This window comes from Acinonyx jubatus, chromosome E1, assembly GCF_027475565.1.
Source record: "Acinonyx jubatus isolate Ajub_Pintada_27869175 chromosome E1, VMU_Ajub_asm_v1.0, whole genome shotgun sequence".
Classification (NCBI taxonomy): Eukaryota; Metazoa; Chordata; class Mammalia; order Carnivora; family Felidae; genus Acinonyx; species Acinonyx jubatus.
The window spans coordinates 4158843-4176820 of record NC_069397.1 but is presented as its reverse complement, the minus strand read 5'-3'; the positions used below and the strand labels follow the sequence as shown (position 1 = coordinate 4176820).

The following is a 17978-nucleotide window of genomic DNA, read 5'->3' as shown; positions in this document are numbered from 1 at the left end:
TCACTTATTTATTTTTTAAATGTTTGTTTATTTTTGAGACACAGAGAGCACAAGCAGGGGGAGGGGAGAGAGAGAGAGGGAAACACAGAATCTCAGGCTGCAGGCTCTGAGCCATCAGCACAGAGCCCGACGCGGGGCTTGAACCCACCAACCGTGAGATCATGATCTGAGCTGAAATCAAGACTCAGGCACTTAACCGACTGAGCCACCCAGGCACCCCCTCCCCTGGCAAATTTCTTACCACCTGCCTGCTCACCCCCAAAATAATAAATAACCCGGAAGTGTTGTTCAAAATCTCTAAAGCTGAAGTTCTATCTGCCATGTTCTTGGATGGTTAAGGTGGGGACAGATGGAGGAGTTCCCGGACTGGTGGCCATGGGCCACCCTGCCTGGTCACGCAGGCCTGTGGGCTGGAGGGCAGAAGGGGGACAGGAGCCTGGGGCTCCCTGCTCTTGCAACCCTGCGTACGGCCGTCCCTCCCCAGGGCCTCCCTTGGGGCCCCCACGACCTCCTAGAAAGGCTACTCCGAAGGCCAGAAGGCATAAGCAGCGTGGTCCAATGGTGCTGTCCCCAGCCGCCACCTCTGACCACGTCCCTTTCTCTGTCCCTTACAGACAGTCGAGCCTGTGGACCAACTGCTTCGGAAAGTGGACCCAGCCAAAGACAGGGAGCTGTGGGTCAGAGAGCACAAGACAGGCAACATCCGCCCCGTGGACATGGAGATTTAGACGGGCATGCACGGCCCCGGGGGTCCTGCCGAGGAGAGGGGCCGGGGGGTCCCATGGAGAGCAGGTGGCCAGGGGGCCGCTGCTGGGTGCAACTGTCCTCCTGCCCACTGTCCGGGTCTGCTGAGCTGGTGATTCCAGAAAGGCGGCCCCGCCGGGAGCTGCCCGTGTCCCCAGGCCAAGAAGACCGATCCACAGCCCTGCCCTTGTCTCCGAGGCTGAAGCCCCCCGATTCCTGTCCTGTGCTTGCTGCTCTGAGAACAGACTGAGGCTGGAACTTTATGGTCCCTGCTGCACCCTGTAGGGGTCACGTCCCCACCCAGAGCTGGCTGCGTCGCACGCTTGTGTCCCCGGAAGCCCCAAGGCCCTGCCTCCGGCTGTGTTGCGGGCTTTGGAGGGTCATGGGAGAAAGGTCCCTGTCTCCAACCCAGGATGAGGGTCGGAATCGTGGATAGAAGGCACCGTTCAGCTCAACAGCCCGCACCCAGAACCTCTTGCGGCCCGCCCTCTTAGTTTTTTTTTCCCCCCGTTGCATTCTGGGAACCCACATCCTGGCTCTTCCTTTGCCACTTTTCATCGTCTGGGGTCTTGGGAATAAGGCCTGGTTCCTCTCTACCCAGACTGACCCTGCCTGGAGAGGTCAGGACGGAACTACCTCATTCGGTACATCGGCCCCAAGTCAGAGTGTTGAGTCGTGTTTTATATTCGGTCAGGCATCTCCTGTCAGGTCTCTGGGGCTGGAAACCTTCCTCCAACCCAGCCCTCGGCTGTTTCCTCAAGGAAGCTCCCGCCCCCGCCCCCTCCCGGGCTCTTACTGGGGCTGGGTCGGTCCCCTGTGGGAGATGGGTTGGGATGGGTCTTTGCCACCCCCAGAAGAGGGCTCCCCCTGCTTGTGCGTGGGGGGTGGGGGGGTGACTCTCCAACCCCCCCCCCCAACCCCCATGAGGCTTTCCCTCCCTGGTGGACACCGTGCGGGCATGGCAGACGGTCCTGGCTTCCAGGCAGTGTCCTGTCACCTTGACCTCCGCTTCTGCACAATCCAGAGCCCTGCTTGGTGCTGGTGCCCCCTTCCCCTTTCGCCACCCCCCCCCCCGAATTCCTGGGAAAGCCGGGTTAGTGCGTGACTTGGGAAGCTTTCAGCCCGTCCCATTGGGTCCTCGCTCATCAGTCTCTCCCTTTATAGAAACACGGCAAACAACCTTGTGCAGCATCTAACCCTGAGAATTGGCTCCAGGGGACCCATAGAAGTGCCCCCTGAAGGTGGGCGTGGTCACACGGCCAGCAGGGGGCAGAGTCTAGCCCAGAACCCGTGCCCTGAGAGCCCATCCTTCTTAGTTCATCTTTCCCTTCGATTACTTTGGACGTGCAGGGTCCATACCCCACCCCCCCCCACCCCCCAACACACACAAGGTCATGATTCTAAGAGCACAACTCGCTGGTCCCTGGGTCTCACGTGCCGGGAGTTGATGACTTCGAGTCTTTCGGCCCCTCTTTCACTGATTCAGAATTACCGCCTCACAGCTTCTAGTAGAAAGATGCTGAGTATTCTAGAGCAAGCCAGACGTTGTCACTTTTCTTCTTGAACCGTCCCCGACCCAGAAAGATCAGCGTAAGAGCCTTCCCCAGCACGAGAGTGTGAGAATGGGTGCGTCCCTGCCACGGAGGACCACAGCTTCCAGATCTGGGGTTGGCGCCCATGACACCAGCGACCAATTTTAGGATGTTATTTCTGGGTTTCTCTATTCAAAATGGGTGCTCCAGGTATCGCTTTGTGGCTTAGTAAACTAATTTGTGGGTGATTTTCAAATGTTCAAAGCCAGTAAGTAGCCTTGTTACTAACACAGATATTTTGAGTGCGATACGGCTCGTTGATTTTGTTTTCTCCTTCCCGTGTGAGGATTCTTGAGTCTTCCTTTGCTCCCTGGGACAGGGGGAGCTCTCTTGCCTTTTCCAGGGGAGCCTGGATTGGGCCCCGTGTGGGCCGGTCTATTTTCCGGAATCATTCTTCCCGCCCCCCCCCCCCCACGTTAGTACACACTTCGTTTCTTTGCTTTTCGTTGTTCTCTCCTCCTCCGTTCATTGAGAATTTAGAGAAGGCTGGGCAGTGCCCTGAGATCTGGGGACAAGACCGGGCACGGGATCTCTTCGTTTGTGTAGACTTAGACTTTTTTCACCGGGGCTCTTGCAATTCGGCGACCTTGGCATTCACACCCAAGTACTCTCTGCAGCATTGAGGTTTCCTGAGATCCCGTTATGCTGGTAGATCCGCGTTCATTCATTCACTCGCTCACTCGTTCACGTACCGAGCGATACTGGGCATGAGCCAGGCGGGGTGCGGGAAACGTAGCCACGTGTGAGACCGGCACTCTCTCCCCATCCCCTTTGTTCTCCACGCAGACAAGGGGCTCTTGGGAGGTCTTTCTGGACAGTGAGAGCATTGCATCTGTCCCACATTCGACCCACCTGGAGCCTGTCATGAGAACACAAACCACCGCCAGTGCGGGGTCCACCATTGGATGGCAGGTGGACAGTCAACAAGAGTGTAATCACCTGGTCACCAGAGCTCGCAGTCCGTATCCGACTGGGATCTCAGAGATCTCTCTTGTTTCTTGTAAATAACTCTCCTCTCGTCACAAAGAGGAATAACGAAGCCCAAGGCCGGCCAGCGAGCCCAGTGAATGAAGAGCGCGGTCTGTTCACGGGACTCCTGCCCTGGGTGGGGGAACCGAGCTTAGGGTGAAGTCTAGAATGTCCCAAAGCGAGCTTTGGGAGTAGCACTCTGTCTCGTTGTTGCTGTTCTCTTTTGTTCTTGCGTTCGGGTTAGAAGAGGGTTGGCCGGGCGTATTCAGGAGTGTGTCTGGAATGTTCCTGAGCACCTCCATTGTTCTCTTTCTCGGAACAGGTGGGTCCTTCTCCCTGCCCCCCGGGAAACATGGACGCACCTCGTTTGGTCAGTGAAAGCCAGATCGTTGAGAAAAGAAATGTTAAGACAAGTGGTGTGCAGAGTACGTCGGTTTCCACGACAGTGTCTGGGAGAAATCGCTTGTTCCTTCCTTTTTTCTTTTTTTCCTGTCGCCTTCAATCACTATTGCAAAGCACCGGCCAGCAGAGCCATAGGGTAGCTATCCTCAAGACCACCTTGGGTCTCCTTTCTACCCTCCACCCACCTCCTGTCGAGCCAGGAGCATTTCTGCAGTAGGAGGCCCCCCTCATCGGGGCTGGTTAGCGACTGAAGCAGACGGGAACGCTGTGCATGTGCACAAAGCAGGGCTTTCTAATCCCTTTGTGAGAACCAATCGATTACTGGATGAGAGGATGGGTGCATGAACATCTCGGGCTGAGCCAAACTCCCTTCTTGGAAACACAAGCCATAAACTTCAAAGGACGGCAAAGACTTTGGCTCGTTTTAAGTGATTTCGCTTCCAGCCGTGCGTGGCCTTGACAGGGAGATCTTAAACAGGACCCTGTGCTGGCGGTCGTGTAGACAGAGAAAGCACTTTAAAGATGTGAAGTGAGGTACAGATCCGCATATTCCCCCCCCCCCCAACCCCGTTGCCCCTCCAAGACGTACTGCCTTTTCTTTTCTTCAGGTTTATCGAGAGGTATTTGACGTAACAGTATCGGGGCTCATTGATGTGCAGTGAGAGTCCCCCCGGCCCGTGAGTTTTGACAGATGCACCACCAAAATCAACATAATATTTCCATCGCTCCTGAAGATTCCCTGCCGCTCCCTTATGGTCGATCCACTCCTGTCCCCCCTGCCCCCACTCCCGCTGGTGGGTTTTCTGATGCTGTGGTGTTTGCCTCGTCTAGAATGTCGGGGAAACGGAGTTGCTGATGCGGCCGTCGCGCCTTCTTCCTCTCGGCTTAATGCTTTGGGTCACCCATGTTTCGCGTGTGTCACCAGCGTGTCCCCTTGTCTCGCAGAGTAGCGCTCCGTTGCACGGATGGGTGACCCACGGCCGCTTCCCCGCTTTTTGAAGTGAGTTGTCCGCGCCCGTGAGTGGTTCCCGGCCCCGGGGTCTCCGGCTTGTTTGCACGGCTGCTTCCTGTGTCTCCCGAGGCTCCCTCTCCAGATGCCAGCTGTGCCCACAGTGGTTCTTTGTGGTCCATTTGAGGCTTTTGTGCAGAAAGGGGCCAGGGAAGGGGGGGGAAGGGGGCCTCCCACTTGTGTTGCACTGTTGGCTGGCAAATCCATGCACTCCTGGGGACCCTGGCTTCAACCCCCCGCCGTGGCCCCGGGCAGGCACTGAGCATTAGGGGGTGTGGAAAGCGAACGGACAAAGCGGGGGGCGAGAACACGGGGCTGGCTCATCAGCGGCCTTCCCCTGGATCTGTGTCGCTTCGTTGGCGGGCTGCAGGTGTCCATTCTGGTCTCCCCAGGCTCCTCCAGCTACTGCGAATGCTGTCCCCTTCTTGTTTCCAGTCCCTCACCTGACACCCGGTCGTGTCTGGCCTGGGCCCCATGGGCGCCGTCGTGCACGCTGGGGTCTGGAACCTGCCCAAGAGGGGTACCCTGGCACTTCTCTGTGTAGACGCGAAGCAGAGCTAAAATTAAAGAGCTTCCTGAGCCGGTGAGAATGAGGCAGTTCCTCCCGGGCCCCCGAAGGAAGCAGAAGTCATTACCTTTTGGGTCTCGTCCGCCGATCTTTGATCGCATGTGCTGAGGCCTTCGGGCGTGAAAAACGCGTCTCTTCCCGTGAGGTTCCTGTCCTGCCGGAGCCTCATTCAGCTGGCGGTCACATCGAGCCAGGCGTGTGCCTGCAGCCCACTGGGTAGTGGCCAGTGGTGACGGAGATGGGATCAAACCCCACTAACGCCGCCGGGCAGGCTATGGGCGTGACCCCCAAGGTAAAGACTCCACCAACCGTGTCTCGCTTAGGTCCTGCTCAGTGGAAGGTGAGCCCTTGAAGGCAACCAGGCACCCCCCGCCCCGCCCCCAGCAAACAGAAGACATTCCTGGGTCCAGGCCAGGTGAAGGTGTTGGCCGTGGAGCCCAAGTCTGCAGGGTCCCATGCGTCATGGGCGCCTCTGGGTCGAGATGTGCCAGGAAGGACTCCCAACATCCCCCCCACCCCCACGGGAGAATTTTTTTTGTGGACGGTGAAGGACCCAATCCTGTTGCAACAGGCTTGGGTGGGAATGAGACCGGTGACCAGAACCCATGGTTCGTTTTCCTTGACCCTTTAGATGCTGGCGCATGGCTCTGTCCGGAGCCTTTCTGTTGGGAGGGGCCTCTGACGGAGACGGGTGGCGGTGCCCCTCGGATCTCTCTGTGTGCCGTTCCGGGGACATTGACCCTTGGTGTTTGAGAGACGTTTCTAGTAGGATTGCAGTGGTGGAATGCAAAAGGTCTGGGCTCGCGGGCGCTGTAATGGGGACGGTGTGACGTGGGGACAGAGAAAGAAAGCATATGGCGTCAGGGCAAGAGCACTGGACTGGCCCCACTCTGCTGCCTCATTCGTCCTGTAACCCAAAGTTAAGTCACATTCCCTCCCGAGACCTCTGTACTCCCCTGTCAAGCGGAGACGGGCCCTTTCTGGCATCGCGCTCAGCAGACTGGCTCTTAGCAGCCACGTGGACCCAGGAACAGACATATAAAGGGACGCCAGCCGTCCTTGGTGACAGGGGGTCCCAAATTGGCATCCCTTCCCTTCCCTTCCCTTCGGAAGAGGAGATGGGGGGCGGGGGCAGCCCTTTCACAGACGAGCACATCAGCAAAGCCCGTGACAGTGGAATTTTCTAACAAAATAAACTTGCTTATTTGGTCTGTTTTCTGTAACTTTTGCTAAATACTTTATACATTTTTAATGTTAAAAAGCTGCGTCTCCTGCCAGCATTGCTCATCCTGGTATGAATGTGTTTACCCCACATTGTATATCCTTCCTTCCTCTGGCTGCCTAGATCAGTAAATAACATCGATGTACCATAATTTATAAGTAACACTGTTGAAACTCTGATCCCTATGGAGGCTGTAACTCGCCCTTTCCTCCGGTCCCCCGGCTGCCCCCCGCCCCGTCCCCCGTAATAGCATTTGTGTGTATTAATGCTAAAGAACTAATGTTTAAAGGGTTTAAATTTTGAAGGCGTTTGCTATATATAATTGTTCTGCATTATTATAAAGCGTTTTCAGGAAGTTAAATGCTCTCTCTCTCTTTCTTCCCCCCCCCCCCCCACTTTGGCTCTGTGTATACACTCGAGATGCTTACATTCATCCCATGTAAAATAAACTGTCCAGAGACACTGGGTCCTGCTGGGTGACCCTCCTTCCTGGAGCCCGCTGTCACCCTCTCCTTTGTATAAATGGGCTCAGCATAACCACAGGGCGCCCAGGGGTGGTGATCATTTTATGCCTGATGTCTTAGCAGAGGGCACCTAGGCACTGACCGCCCCCCCCCCCCCCGCAGATGGGTACCACGATGCCAGACCCACGCACTTGGCCCTGCTCGGCCCCCTCCCCTGGTGCCTAACGTCCCTGTGGACAGAAGTGGCTCCTGGCTTTTGTTCTCCCCCATCCATCCATCCATCCAACCATTCATCCATGCAGTAATTATCGAGCACGTACTCTATCCCAAACACCACTTTAGGTCATGGGGACGCATCGGCGAGTGAGCCCTGCCCTCGTGGACCTGGCTTTCCAGCAGGGAGAGGCAAACAAAGAAGGTCGGCATAATAACGAATCTAGCATGGCTGTGGAAGGTGCTAGGTGTTCGGGAGAAAGAAGCACAGGGCAGGGTGTGAGGCTGACCGTGGGTACGTCGCAGTATTAAAGAGGGCAGTTGGGGCGGCGTCCTTGAGAAGGCGGCATTGGATCGAAGGCAAGGAGACCCGGGTGGTGGGGGAGGCAGGTGCGGGATGGTGGGCGGGGACAGCTTCTGTGGGGCTTTGCTGGTCCTTGAAGGACCTTTCACGCCGGGGAGGGGTTTCTGAGCCAAGGAGCACACGGCCTACTTCATGGCTGTGGGGCTGGCTTCACAGCCTGCTGGGGACAAGGGCAGAAGCAGGGACCAGACCGGTGACAGTGCCTGCAGGAGGTGGTATCGTGGAAGTCAGGGAAGTCGTCAGGCGCCGGATGTGCCGGCACACTGGGGTGGGGTGTGACAGGTGCTGACGGGACAGGACGGCCCCAGGACTCCAGTCCAAGCCACCGAAAGACGGACAGCCATTTAGTGCAACAGGGGAGCCGGGGGAGGGCCGCCCGGACACCCTCTCCACACCCCCTTTCCGGGCACCAGTGCAGACGGGGGTGCCGGCTCTGGTTCCAGGACGAGTGAGGGAAGGCCATCTTGTCCTTCGGCTCTGAGGAAGGGAAGGTAGGAGCTGGGGGTGGCATGAGTGTGGCGGCCAGGCCCCCGTGAGCGGCCAAGATAGAGCTCCTGGCTCCGGGAGGGACCGACCCGGCCTCTGGGAAGAGACCGCTTCTTTCCGTGGAGGCAAGGCCGGGATGGGGAGACACAAACGGAGGACCTCTAGTTGGGGGGGCCGGCCTCCTCCCCAGCACCCTCTGGGGTTCGAGGAGAGTTTATGGCCCCAGCTCAGACTTAACAAACCCATTCACAATACATCATCTCCAACAACTTGTTTGACTAAGGCGCATACGCATAAACTCTCCCTCTGATAGAAGATGTTTATACAGGTTTTCAAACAAACCCCCCAGGTCATGACCCCTCTCCCAACAGCATCAACACAGCTGCCTGTGGTCCTTTCCACGCGGCGGGGCCCTCCTGGGTACGACAACCTGAGGAATGTGGACCCGAAGTACCAGGCTGCTTCCCACCTGGTTCTGGCTCCTTCCTCCTTGACTTTGGCCAGGGCAGAAGGCCCCAGGGTGGGGGGGGGGGGGGGAGAGTCTCTGCCTCCTGCATTAACCCAGGGCCCTGTCTCCTTGCCCACCACCTCTTCTGCCAGGGCAACCCCAGCTCTTGCAAAAATGGAACTTCTTAGCCCCTCACTCAGGCCTCCTTGGGAAAGGAGGTAGTTGCAATATAACAAAAAGACCCCGAACAGAGAGCCTGGCAGACCGGGGCTTTCCTTCCGGCTTTGCCGTTTAGCAACGTGTGACCCAGGCAGGCTACATGCCCTTCAGGGCTCCATTTCCTCCCCATAATAATGCCTCTCCTGATCTGCAGGCCCCACGCGGACAGGTCCAGCACGAGCAGGCATTTCTAATCACCTCCCCCATCTGGTTCAAGGGCAAGAGGTGAAGCCTGTGGCCTCACTTTCATGGGCTGGGGTGGATTGGTTTGTTGGTTGGTTTTTGAGTTTGGTGACTGTCTTATTCCCAACTGCTCTTGAGAACAAATGCCTCGCTACGGGATAGTGAAGTTCTAGGAAAAAAAAGAAAGGCCTTCCATTATGAAATCATATGCGCTCACAAACTGGTGGGAAAAAATAGTAAGTAAACACAGAGACACACAGAAACACCCCCAACATTAAGGCCTCCTGAGAAATCCTCTGGAACCCCAGGGGTCAGCACTGAAAAATCTGGTAACACTGGGCCGTCATCTCGGATGACCACATTCACATGGCTTTGACCACAGGCAACCCCTTCTGTGTGTGATACAGGCCTTACAACCTGTCTTGTCCCTGATTCACCTGCTTCGCTCACTTCCTCCACCTGTTGGCCCCTGAAGGCAGTCTAGATTTTGATCCCTGTTGCAGATGAATAAGAAGTAACATGAATTTAGCACTGACTGTGTGCCAGGCTCTAACTGCATTGCATGTATTAACTCATTTTAGCCTCAAAATAACAATGAGGTAGATACTGTTTTTATGCCTTGTCACTCAAGGAATATTCACTGAGAGCCCAAATCTGCCAGGCACCATTCAGGCAATGGCAATGCGGCTGAGAACAAAACACAGTCCCTGCCTTCACGGAGCTTTCGTTCTGGCACAGGCATAGACAGCACATGGGCTCATTAAAAGTGAATCAGGAGGTATACCTGCAAGGGAGGAAAATAAAGCAGGGTTTGGGGCATGCAGACGGCTGGCAGCGGGGTGCATTGTAAATAGACTAGTCAGTCCAGCTTGCTGAGAAGGTGACATTTGAGGAAAGCTTTGAAGGGGGTGAAGAATTTCAGGAGCACTGTAGGCACAGAGAGGTTAAGAAACACGCCTAGGGTCACACAGCTAGTAAATTGCAAAGCTGGGGTTTGAGCCGGGGCTGGCTCCAGAGCCTGGCTTTTAAGGGTTGCGGTATAGGGCCCAATGCAAGATGCCACTCCTGTCCCTGGGACCTTCAGAGTTTGGGGTGGGGGGGAAGACAGGCCGTGAGCCCCATGGCTTCTGGAAAGCTGGAGTCGAAGAGGAGGAGGAGGGACGGACAAGGGGCAGCAGGGAAGGCCAAGGCTTTGGCTCTGAAGTTTCTGACCTCCTGCCCTGTCCTCCCAGAAGGCCGAGATGGATTGGCCACCTGCTGTCAGCTCTTTATTTTAATCTTGGTGGGGGGGGGGGGTCTTGGAGCTTGCACCCCGCCCCCACCCGATCCCGGCCCCTCCTCCCTCCCAGTGCTGGGGTGAACCTGCCACACGGCCTCTCATCTGCCAGCACCTTCTCCTCTGCCTCCAGCAGCACCCGCCTCTGCAGCCAGGAGACCACCCCAGCCGCCCGGCCTCACCCATGGGGAACAGCAAAAGCGGGGCCCTGTCCAAGGAGATCCTGGAGGAGCTGCAGCTGAGCACCAAGTTCACAGAGGAGGAGCTGTGTGCCTGGTACAAGTCCTTCCTGAAGGACTGTCCCAGCGGCCGCATCACGCGACAGGAGTTCCAGAGCATCTACGCCAAGTTCTTCCCCGAAGCCGACCCCAAGGCCTACGCCCAGCATGTGTTCCGAAGCTTCGACGCCAACAGCGACGGCACCCTGGACTTCAAGGAGTATGTCATCGCCCTGCACATGACCTCCGCGGGCAAGACCAACCAGAAGCTGGAGTGGGCCTTCTCCCTCTACGACGTGGACGGCAACGGAGCCATCAGCAAGAACGAAGTGCTGGAGATCGTCATGGTCGGTCTCCAGCGCCCCGTGGTGGGACCTGGGTCACGGGCTTGGGGGGCGGGGTCTGGGCCCCCACTGCCGCTGCCGCCCCCGGGGTGTGGGGGTGCCCTGACGGGGGCCGGGCTGGCAGGTGGAGCGGGGATCCCAGCTCTGGGGCTCAGGGGTGCTGAGTGCACGGGAGGAGGGGTCTCCAGGGTTTCTTCTCTCTCTCCCTTCCTTCCTTCCTTCCTTCTTTCCCTCCCTCCTTCTTCCTTTCTTCTTTCCTTCCTTCCTTCCCTCCTTCTTTCTTTCCTTCCTTCCCTCCCTCCTTCTTTCTTCTTTCCTTCCTTCCCTCCCTCCTCCTTTCTTTCCTTCTTTCCTTCCCTCCCTCCTTCTTCCTTCCTTCCCTCTTTCCTTCCCTCCTTCTTCCCTCCTTCCTTCCTCCCTTCCTTCCTTCCCTCCTTCTTTCTTTCCTTCCTTCCTTCCCTCCCTCCCTCCTCCTTTCCTTCCTTCTTTCCTTCCTTCCTTCCCTCCTTCCTTCCTTCCCTCCTTCCTTCCCTCCTTCTTCCTTCCTTCTTTCCTTCCTTCCCTCCCTCCTTCCTTCCTCCCTTCCTTCCTTCCCTCCTTCTTTCTTTCCTTCCTTCCTTCCATCCTTCCTTCTTTCTCTCCTTCTTCCTTTCCTTCTTTCCTTCCCTCCTTCTTTCCTTCCTTCCTTCCCTCCTTCCTTCCCTCCTTCTTTCTTTCCTTCCTTCCTTCCCTCCTTCTGTCCTTCCTTCCTTCTGTCCTTCCTTCCATCTGTCCTTCTGTCCATGTGCCCTTCCACTCATCCTTCCAACCTCCACTAAAATGTATTTCCAAACCTTCCACAGTACATATTCAGCTTCTTCCACAATTAGTTTTAGGTCTGTAACATGTTTCCAATACACAGCAGAAGGAGGCCAGCTTTGAGGGACGTGAAATCTGGGTTCCAGTCCTCATGGTCTTTCGTAGCCTGAGACAGGCCACTTCACCCCGGGCTGTTGGGGGGGGGGCTCTGCTTTCACACCCACCGCCCCCCTCCCCAACCGTGTGCTCTGGACTGAGCGAGGGGTCTTCAGGCTCCTTGCTGGCCAGCGCTTCCGCAAACTCACTCACTCTCCTTCCCGCCCGCACTGGCCCAGCATCACATCATTTGCTGTAAAGAATTTAGGTGTCTCGAGAATAGTCCTATTTAATAGGTGAAACTTAAAAGCAATTGCAATTGCCTTTAATTCCATCATCCAGAGAGAGAGAGACCGTCAGCATATTGGTATATGCCTTCCCAGCCCTTCATCTCTATATATTTAAAAATAATTTTAGGAACTATGGCATCGCCATGTAGGATTTCTATCAGAACTTTCTTCAGTTACGATTTTGTTATGTTTTCTCTCTCCATGGATCCTCTTCAAAACCATTTTAAATAGTTGCTTAAAATTCCATCTTAATGGAAGTGCCATAAAAAATATATAAGTAGCCCCATATTTTTGGGCAATTCGGATGCTTCTATTTTTTCCGTATGATGTCATTTGAGGTGCTCTTCACTTGGTATCTTTTCCCTAAATCTTTTTAGTGCCCCCTCACTTACCCCACATCCTTGCTTTATTTCCCTAATTCCGTGCCTGGCGAGAGGGGAGAATGTCTCCGTCTTTTATTTCATTTTTTTGGTGCATTTGTCATCTTGTTTTCGTTTGCACGGCCCACCCCCTGATTAGGGAGAGACCCCCGCGGGCAGCAGACTCTGCTTGGGCCTCCCGTTCAGGGCGGGAACCTCACTGGCACCCGGGCACCACCCACAGACAGCTCCCCTGGGTTGGCAGGTGGCCTGGGACAGGGACCGCGTCCTCAGAACCACCTAAAGGGGGTCAGGCCCAGCCGTGGCCTGCAAGTTGGTTGCTCCTTGAGGAAGAGGAGGAGGAAGGGGAGGGAGAGGGGGGAGGGGAAGAAAGAAGGGAGGGAAAGAGGGAGAGGGGGAGGGGTAGCAGCCAGCCGCTGAGGCTGTGCAAGGTGGTGCCCGGGTTCTGCAATTCACTCGATCGCGTGGCCGCTGCCCTGGGAGGCCCAAGTTATGGGTTCTAATCCCAGCTCTCGTGGCCTTGGAAAAAATCTCTGGGGCCCGGGGTAAGGCCTGTTCCTTCACTGAGCCCCTGGCGGTCTGTCCTCGGAGTTAGAAGCAGGGTGGGGCAGACAGGCATGGTGGCCGGTGTTTAGCAGTTGGGCCTGCACATGGTCGCCCCGGCTCAGGACAGAGAGAGGCGTTCAGGGAGCCCCCCACCCACACTTGCTGGGCCCCCCTGGGCCCTGAGCGCTGCCAGCCAGGCTCTTGCCTGGAGTGGATTTTGCTTCTCTTGCTACAGTTTGCGGGGGGAGGGACGGGGGAGAGGGGGGACCTGGGAGGAGACTTCCCAAAGCTTTTGACCTTCCCTCCAGGCTAGTTTCACAGGCTTACTGCCCCTGCCTCGGTGTCTCCAAGGTGCCCCCCACACCCACCCAACACGCCTGCCTGCCCTCCAGGCCTGGGTTTACTGAGCTGGTGGAATCCTAGTAACCCGGAGCTGGCAGAGCCCAGGGAGACCTGCCCAGGTCTCCCCTCCCTGTCACGGGCCCTGCTTTGTCCTACGTCACACATCGAGCTCCTTTACTAGCGCGAGTAGAGGGAGGCGAGAAGGATCCTGGAGCCTAAATCTAAATCTTTCTCTGGATCCCCGTCCTGAGCGGAAGCATAAATGAGAGATTTCCTGTGTCCTGGGTGGGGTGGGGGTGGGGGTGGGGGCTTTGGAATGTTCTCGTTGACACTCCCCTCTCCCTTCCCCAGCCTCTGGGATGCCCTCCAAGTGGAGGTTCTAGAACCAAACTGCTGGGTTAGAATCTCTGCTTCTCTGCTTCTAGCCGGGAGACTTTTAGCACACTATCTCAGTTTTTTCACCCATAAAATGGGGCCAGTGACACCCACCTCGTGAGGCTGTCGTGAAGGTAACATATGAAGATGTTTGGAAATGTGGCACGGGAAGTGTTCAACACTTCTCACCAACTCTTACCATAAGGCCAGCCCGGCTGGGCAACCAAGGTACCACGTGGACCCGGAAGAAGCCGTTTGATATCCTAAAACTTCCGGGCGTCAGGCTCAAGGTAGCGGATCCCAGACTGCAACCTGGGGGCTGCTGTGGGCTTATCATCACAACGCTTTTAAGTTCTTCCTCTCATATTTTCATAAAATGAAAGCAATGTGCCTACATGGTCGGGAAATGCAAAAGGCACAGGAGGGAGAAAATAACCGACAGCCTCTTCACGTCTCCACCATGTTCCCTGTCCCTCCTGAGGATCTCGGAGGTGGAGACGCCCCGACCCCACTCCCGTGAATTCTGGTTCAGCAGGGCAGCCCGGGGCCTGGACATCTGCCTTTCAGTGTCTCTGCCATAGAGGATGCTTGGCCCCGGCGGGGGGGGGGGGGGGGGGGCACACAGGCTTCTGCTTCTCCTTCTCATGAGACCTTCATCTTTATTTGCTGCAGGCTATTTTCAAAATGATCAGTCCCGAGGACGCGAAGAACCTTCCAGAGGATGAAAACACCCCAGAGAAGCGAACCGAGAAGATCTGGGGGTTCTTTGGAAAGAAAGATGATGGTGAATTCCCTTCCCTTCATAGCCTGTGGTTTTACAGTCACGGGTTGTTTCCTGGAGACCCCCAGAGTGATCCTTCCGGGGACCAGTGCCCAGACAGGACCAGGGACACCCCATCCCAGCATGCACTGCAAGGCAGTCTGGGGGCCTGGGGTCGGGGGCAGGGGACACCCCATCCCAGCATGCACTGCAAGACAGTCTGGGGGCCTGGGGTCGGGGGCAGGGGACACCCCATCCCAGCATGCACTGCAGGGCCGTCTGGGGGCCTGGGGGGGCGGCTAGAGGGGAGTCAGCAGAGCAGTCAGCAGGGCCCAGCTCTGCTCCCGCCCTGGAACAGAAGCTGCTGATGGGGAATGCCACCACACGCCCCTGGCTCGCCCAGCTCCGTGGCTGCCTGAGCCTCTGGGGCCGAGGGAAGGCTCTGGGTGGTGGGGCACCTGTGAAGGACATCTTCCGTCGCCAGCCTCAGCCGCCCTCGGAGTGGTGGAGAGTAAGGCCAGCAGCTCCTAAGCCGAGCGGACGCAGTGGCGGGTTTAGAGGAACTACAAAGCAGCTTTTTCTGTTTAAACGGGCTGCTTATCCGCCTTAGACGCTTGGGCGTGCTTTACTCGGTCTTAAGGATGCTGTCTGCAAGGTTAGGACAGGGCCGGCCGACTTCGGCTCCGTCTCCGGCTGTATTAGCATCGAGTCCCCGGTAAGTGGGATCTCGGCTTACCTGGTTTTACTCTAGGGAGTCAGTCTGGGTCCCGGAGAAGATGGAATTCGATTTAGAGTAGATTGCAAGGGATTTACTGAGGAAGGGCCCAGGGAGGCCGGGCATGCCACCAGACTGCAGAGAAGGTGGGACCCGCAGAGGAAGGTGCGGCAGAGAGTGGCGTCAGGCGGGGGGGGGGGTGGGTGGGGGAAGCTGCAAAGTCACGTGGCCACAGGGGCCCGGATGGTGAAGGGACAGAAGGGGACAGTAGGCCTACTACGTGACAGGGACTGGCAAATAGTGGTCTGATGGCTTCCTGCTGATTGCTGCAGGCCCACTGGGACCCACTGGGACCTCATCACCTGATTTTCTCTCTTTCTTTTTTGGTAAATTTTTTGTTTACTTATTTTTGAGAGAGAGAGCACAAGCGGGGGAAAGGCAGAGAGAGAGAGAGAGGGAGACACAGAATCCAAAACAGGCTCCAGGCTCCGAGCTGTCAGCACAGACCCCGACGCGGGGCTCGAACCCACAATCCATGAGATCACGACCTGAGCCAAAGTCGAGGTTCAACCGCCTGGCCCGTCCAGGCACCCCACCCCCACCCCCACTGGCTCTTTAACCCCATCTGGCACATCGCTCAGGTCTGCCTCGTGTGGGGTCCCCTGTTCTACCTGAAAACTGACCCAGGTGAACATCACGGTCACAGGAGGCGGTGGTGTTCGGGGGTTGGTTCCGGATGGCCCCACTGGAGACAATGAATGCCTCACTCCACAGTTGGGCTCTGACTGTGGAAGTTTCAAGCTCTGTGTGAGGCTGATGGGGCAGCTGAGCCTTTACAACCCAAATTTCACGACCCAGACCTGTGCAGGGAATCACCCTGAATCCTAACCCGGGAAGGCACTAAGGATTTCCAGAAGGCGCGGAACATAGGCCAATGGAAACCCAGTTCAGTTCAGCTGAGCTTTGCATGTAGCAGGTGCTGTGCACAGAACCGTAAGCAGAAAGAAGCTCCTCCTTCCAGAGGTTTTTCAACATGGGACTGCCTTCCCCATCAGACCAGGAGCTGCAGCGACCTCAGCCCCAAGCACAGTGGCACTGCCACAGCCCAAGCACTGGGAGGGGGACAGAGAGACCTCTCCGCAAGCCAGGCTCTCCCAGGGAACCACGTTTGGACCCCTCACTTGTCACTCCTCACTCCCTGGGTGGATGCTGTTTCCTGCTTCTGACAGGGATTCTGTTTGCTTTGCTCAGTCTCCCAGAAGTCCCCCCCCCCCCCAGGGCTTGAAGCTTGGGGGCTAGGGCAATATTCTAAATATTTAATAACCAGCAAGGCAAAGGCTTGCTATGAAATGTTCTAAATATTTAATAACCCGCCAGAAAAGTTGAGGCACCGGAATGCACCCTGGAGGATCACCGAGAGGCCCAGGGTGCCCCGGGGAGGAGCTGGGTCTCTGGGGGGTGGCACCCTCGGGGGGCGCAGATACTCTGTGTTTTCATATTGGATAACGTCCGCACGGGGTGCGCTGGCCGGTGTCAGCTCGGCCGCAGCTTGAAACAGCCGAGCCTGACGGCGCTCTTTTTCTCCCCTTCTCCCACAGACAAACTCACGGAGGGAGAGTTCATCGAGGGGACCCTGGCCAATAAGGAAATCCTGCGACTGATCCAATTTGAGCCTCAAAAAGTGAAGGAAAAGTTAAAGGAGAAGAAACCTTGATGCCAACTGCGCAGCCCTGTCCCCCTCACCCCTTCCCCCGCCGCGCACAGAAACCCGGGCATGCGCACACCTCCCCAGGGGCCAAGGGGGTTTCCCAGGCCTTAGCGTCCCTCCCGTTCCTCCCAGCCACCTCCTCTCCCTTGCCCGCCCCTTGGGGCCTCCGTGATAATCCCAGGATTGGGTCGCTGGAGTCCTACCAACCCTCCCCCACCCCCCCACCACCGTGTAAGCTCCTTTGTGGTTTGCTGGGTAAGCAGGTTCCAATAAATGCGAGAGGAGCTGGGCACACAGCTGACTGGTCGTTCTTGAACTGGGAGAAGGAATGATTTCTGTTGTCTCAGCCTCCGAGACCAGGACGTATGGCCGTTGCAGACACCCGCCAGGGTGGGGAGGGGTGAGGGGAGGGGTGAGGGGAGGGGAGCAAGCATTGCCCTGCTCTCTGGCAGATGGAGGGCTGCAGGGGGTGCCCTGTGGGCCTCCAACAAGCTGTTCCGGGTGGTGAGGTTACCGTGGAGACCTGCACAGCATGGGCAGGAGGGGCCGGCTGCTCCAGAGGGTCAGGGAAGGGGTTATTGTTACAATCACCTGCCTAAGACACCCCTCCAGTATCAGACAAGTAGGAGTCAGCTCAGGGGGAGAAGAAGGACCTTGGGTCCAGCTCAGGGTAGCCCAAGGGTTGAGCCAAAGGGCTTCAGGGTTCCTTCGCCAACCCCCACCCTGCCCCGCAGCCCTCCACGAGTGAATCTGATTTGTTGGGGAGTCAGGTTGGGGGCTTTTCACTTCTCTCTGAAGTCAGGGCACCCATGTCACTTGAGTTGAAAAGGAGATAGGGCACCTGGGTGGCTCTGTTGCTTAAGCGTCCACCCAGGACATCGATTTCGGCTCAGGTCATGATCTCATGGTTGTGAGATCAAGCCCCGGGTGGGGCTCTGTGTTGAGTGTAGAGCCTACATCAGATTCTCTCTTTGCCCCTTCCCCCCCCCCTCACATGTGCTTGCGCGCTCTCTCTCTCAAAAATAAAAACAAAACAAAACAAAAATGCAAATTAAAACCACCCTAGCTACCACCCCATACCGGTTAGGATGGCAATTATCAAAAAAGTAGAAAGTAGGTGTTGGCAAGGATGTGGATAAATTGGAACCCTTGTGCTTGGTGGGTGGGAATATAAAATGGTGCAGTTTCGGAGAACAGCTTGGCCATTCCTCAGCTTGGTTAAACAGAATGATCATGTGATCCAGCCG

General features: G+C 56.6%; 2 protein-coding genes across 11 annotated transcripts in view; both read left to right on the top strand.

Moving 5' to 3' along the window:
- GAS7 (growth arrest specific 7) overlaps positions 1–6867 on the top strand; it is a 216248-nt gene extending 209381 nt beyond the window's left edge. For all 10 annotated transcript variants that reach the window (XM_027047361.2, XM_027047367.2, XM_027047369.2 and 7 more), the window contains one exon: positions 615–6867. In XM_027047361.2, the coding sequence (XP_026903162.1) occupies positions 615–728 (114 nt within the window). In that variant the 3' untranslated portion in view covers positions 729–6867. The remainder of the gene's footprint in view (positions 1–614) is intronic.
- A 141-nt stretch (positions 6868–7008) lies between these two features.
- On the top strand, positions 7009–17342 carry RCVRN (recoverin). The gene is made up of 4 exons (XM_053212510.1): positions 7009–7478; positions 10296–10724; positions 14221–14332; positions 16622–17342. Exons 2-4 carry the CDS (start codon positions 10344–10346, stop codon positions 16735–16737), a joined length of 609 nt encoding a protein of 202 aa, XP_053068485.1. The 5' UTR covers positions 7009–7478; positions 10296–10343; the 3' UTR covers positions 16738–17342.
- Positions 17343–17978: the final 636 nt, after the last annotated feature.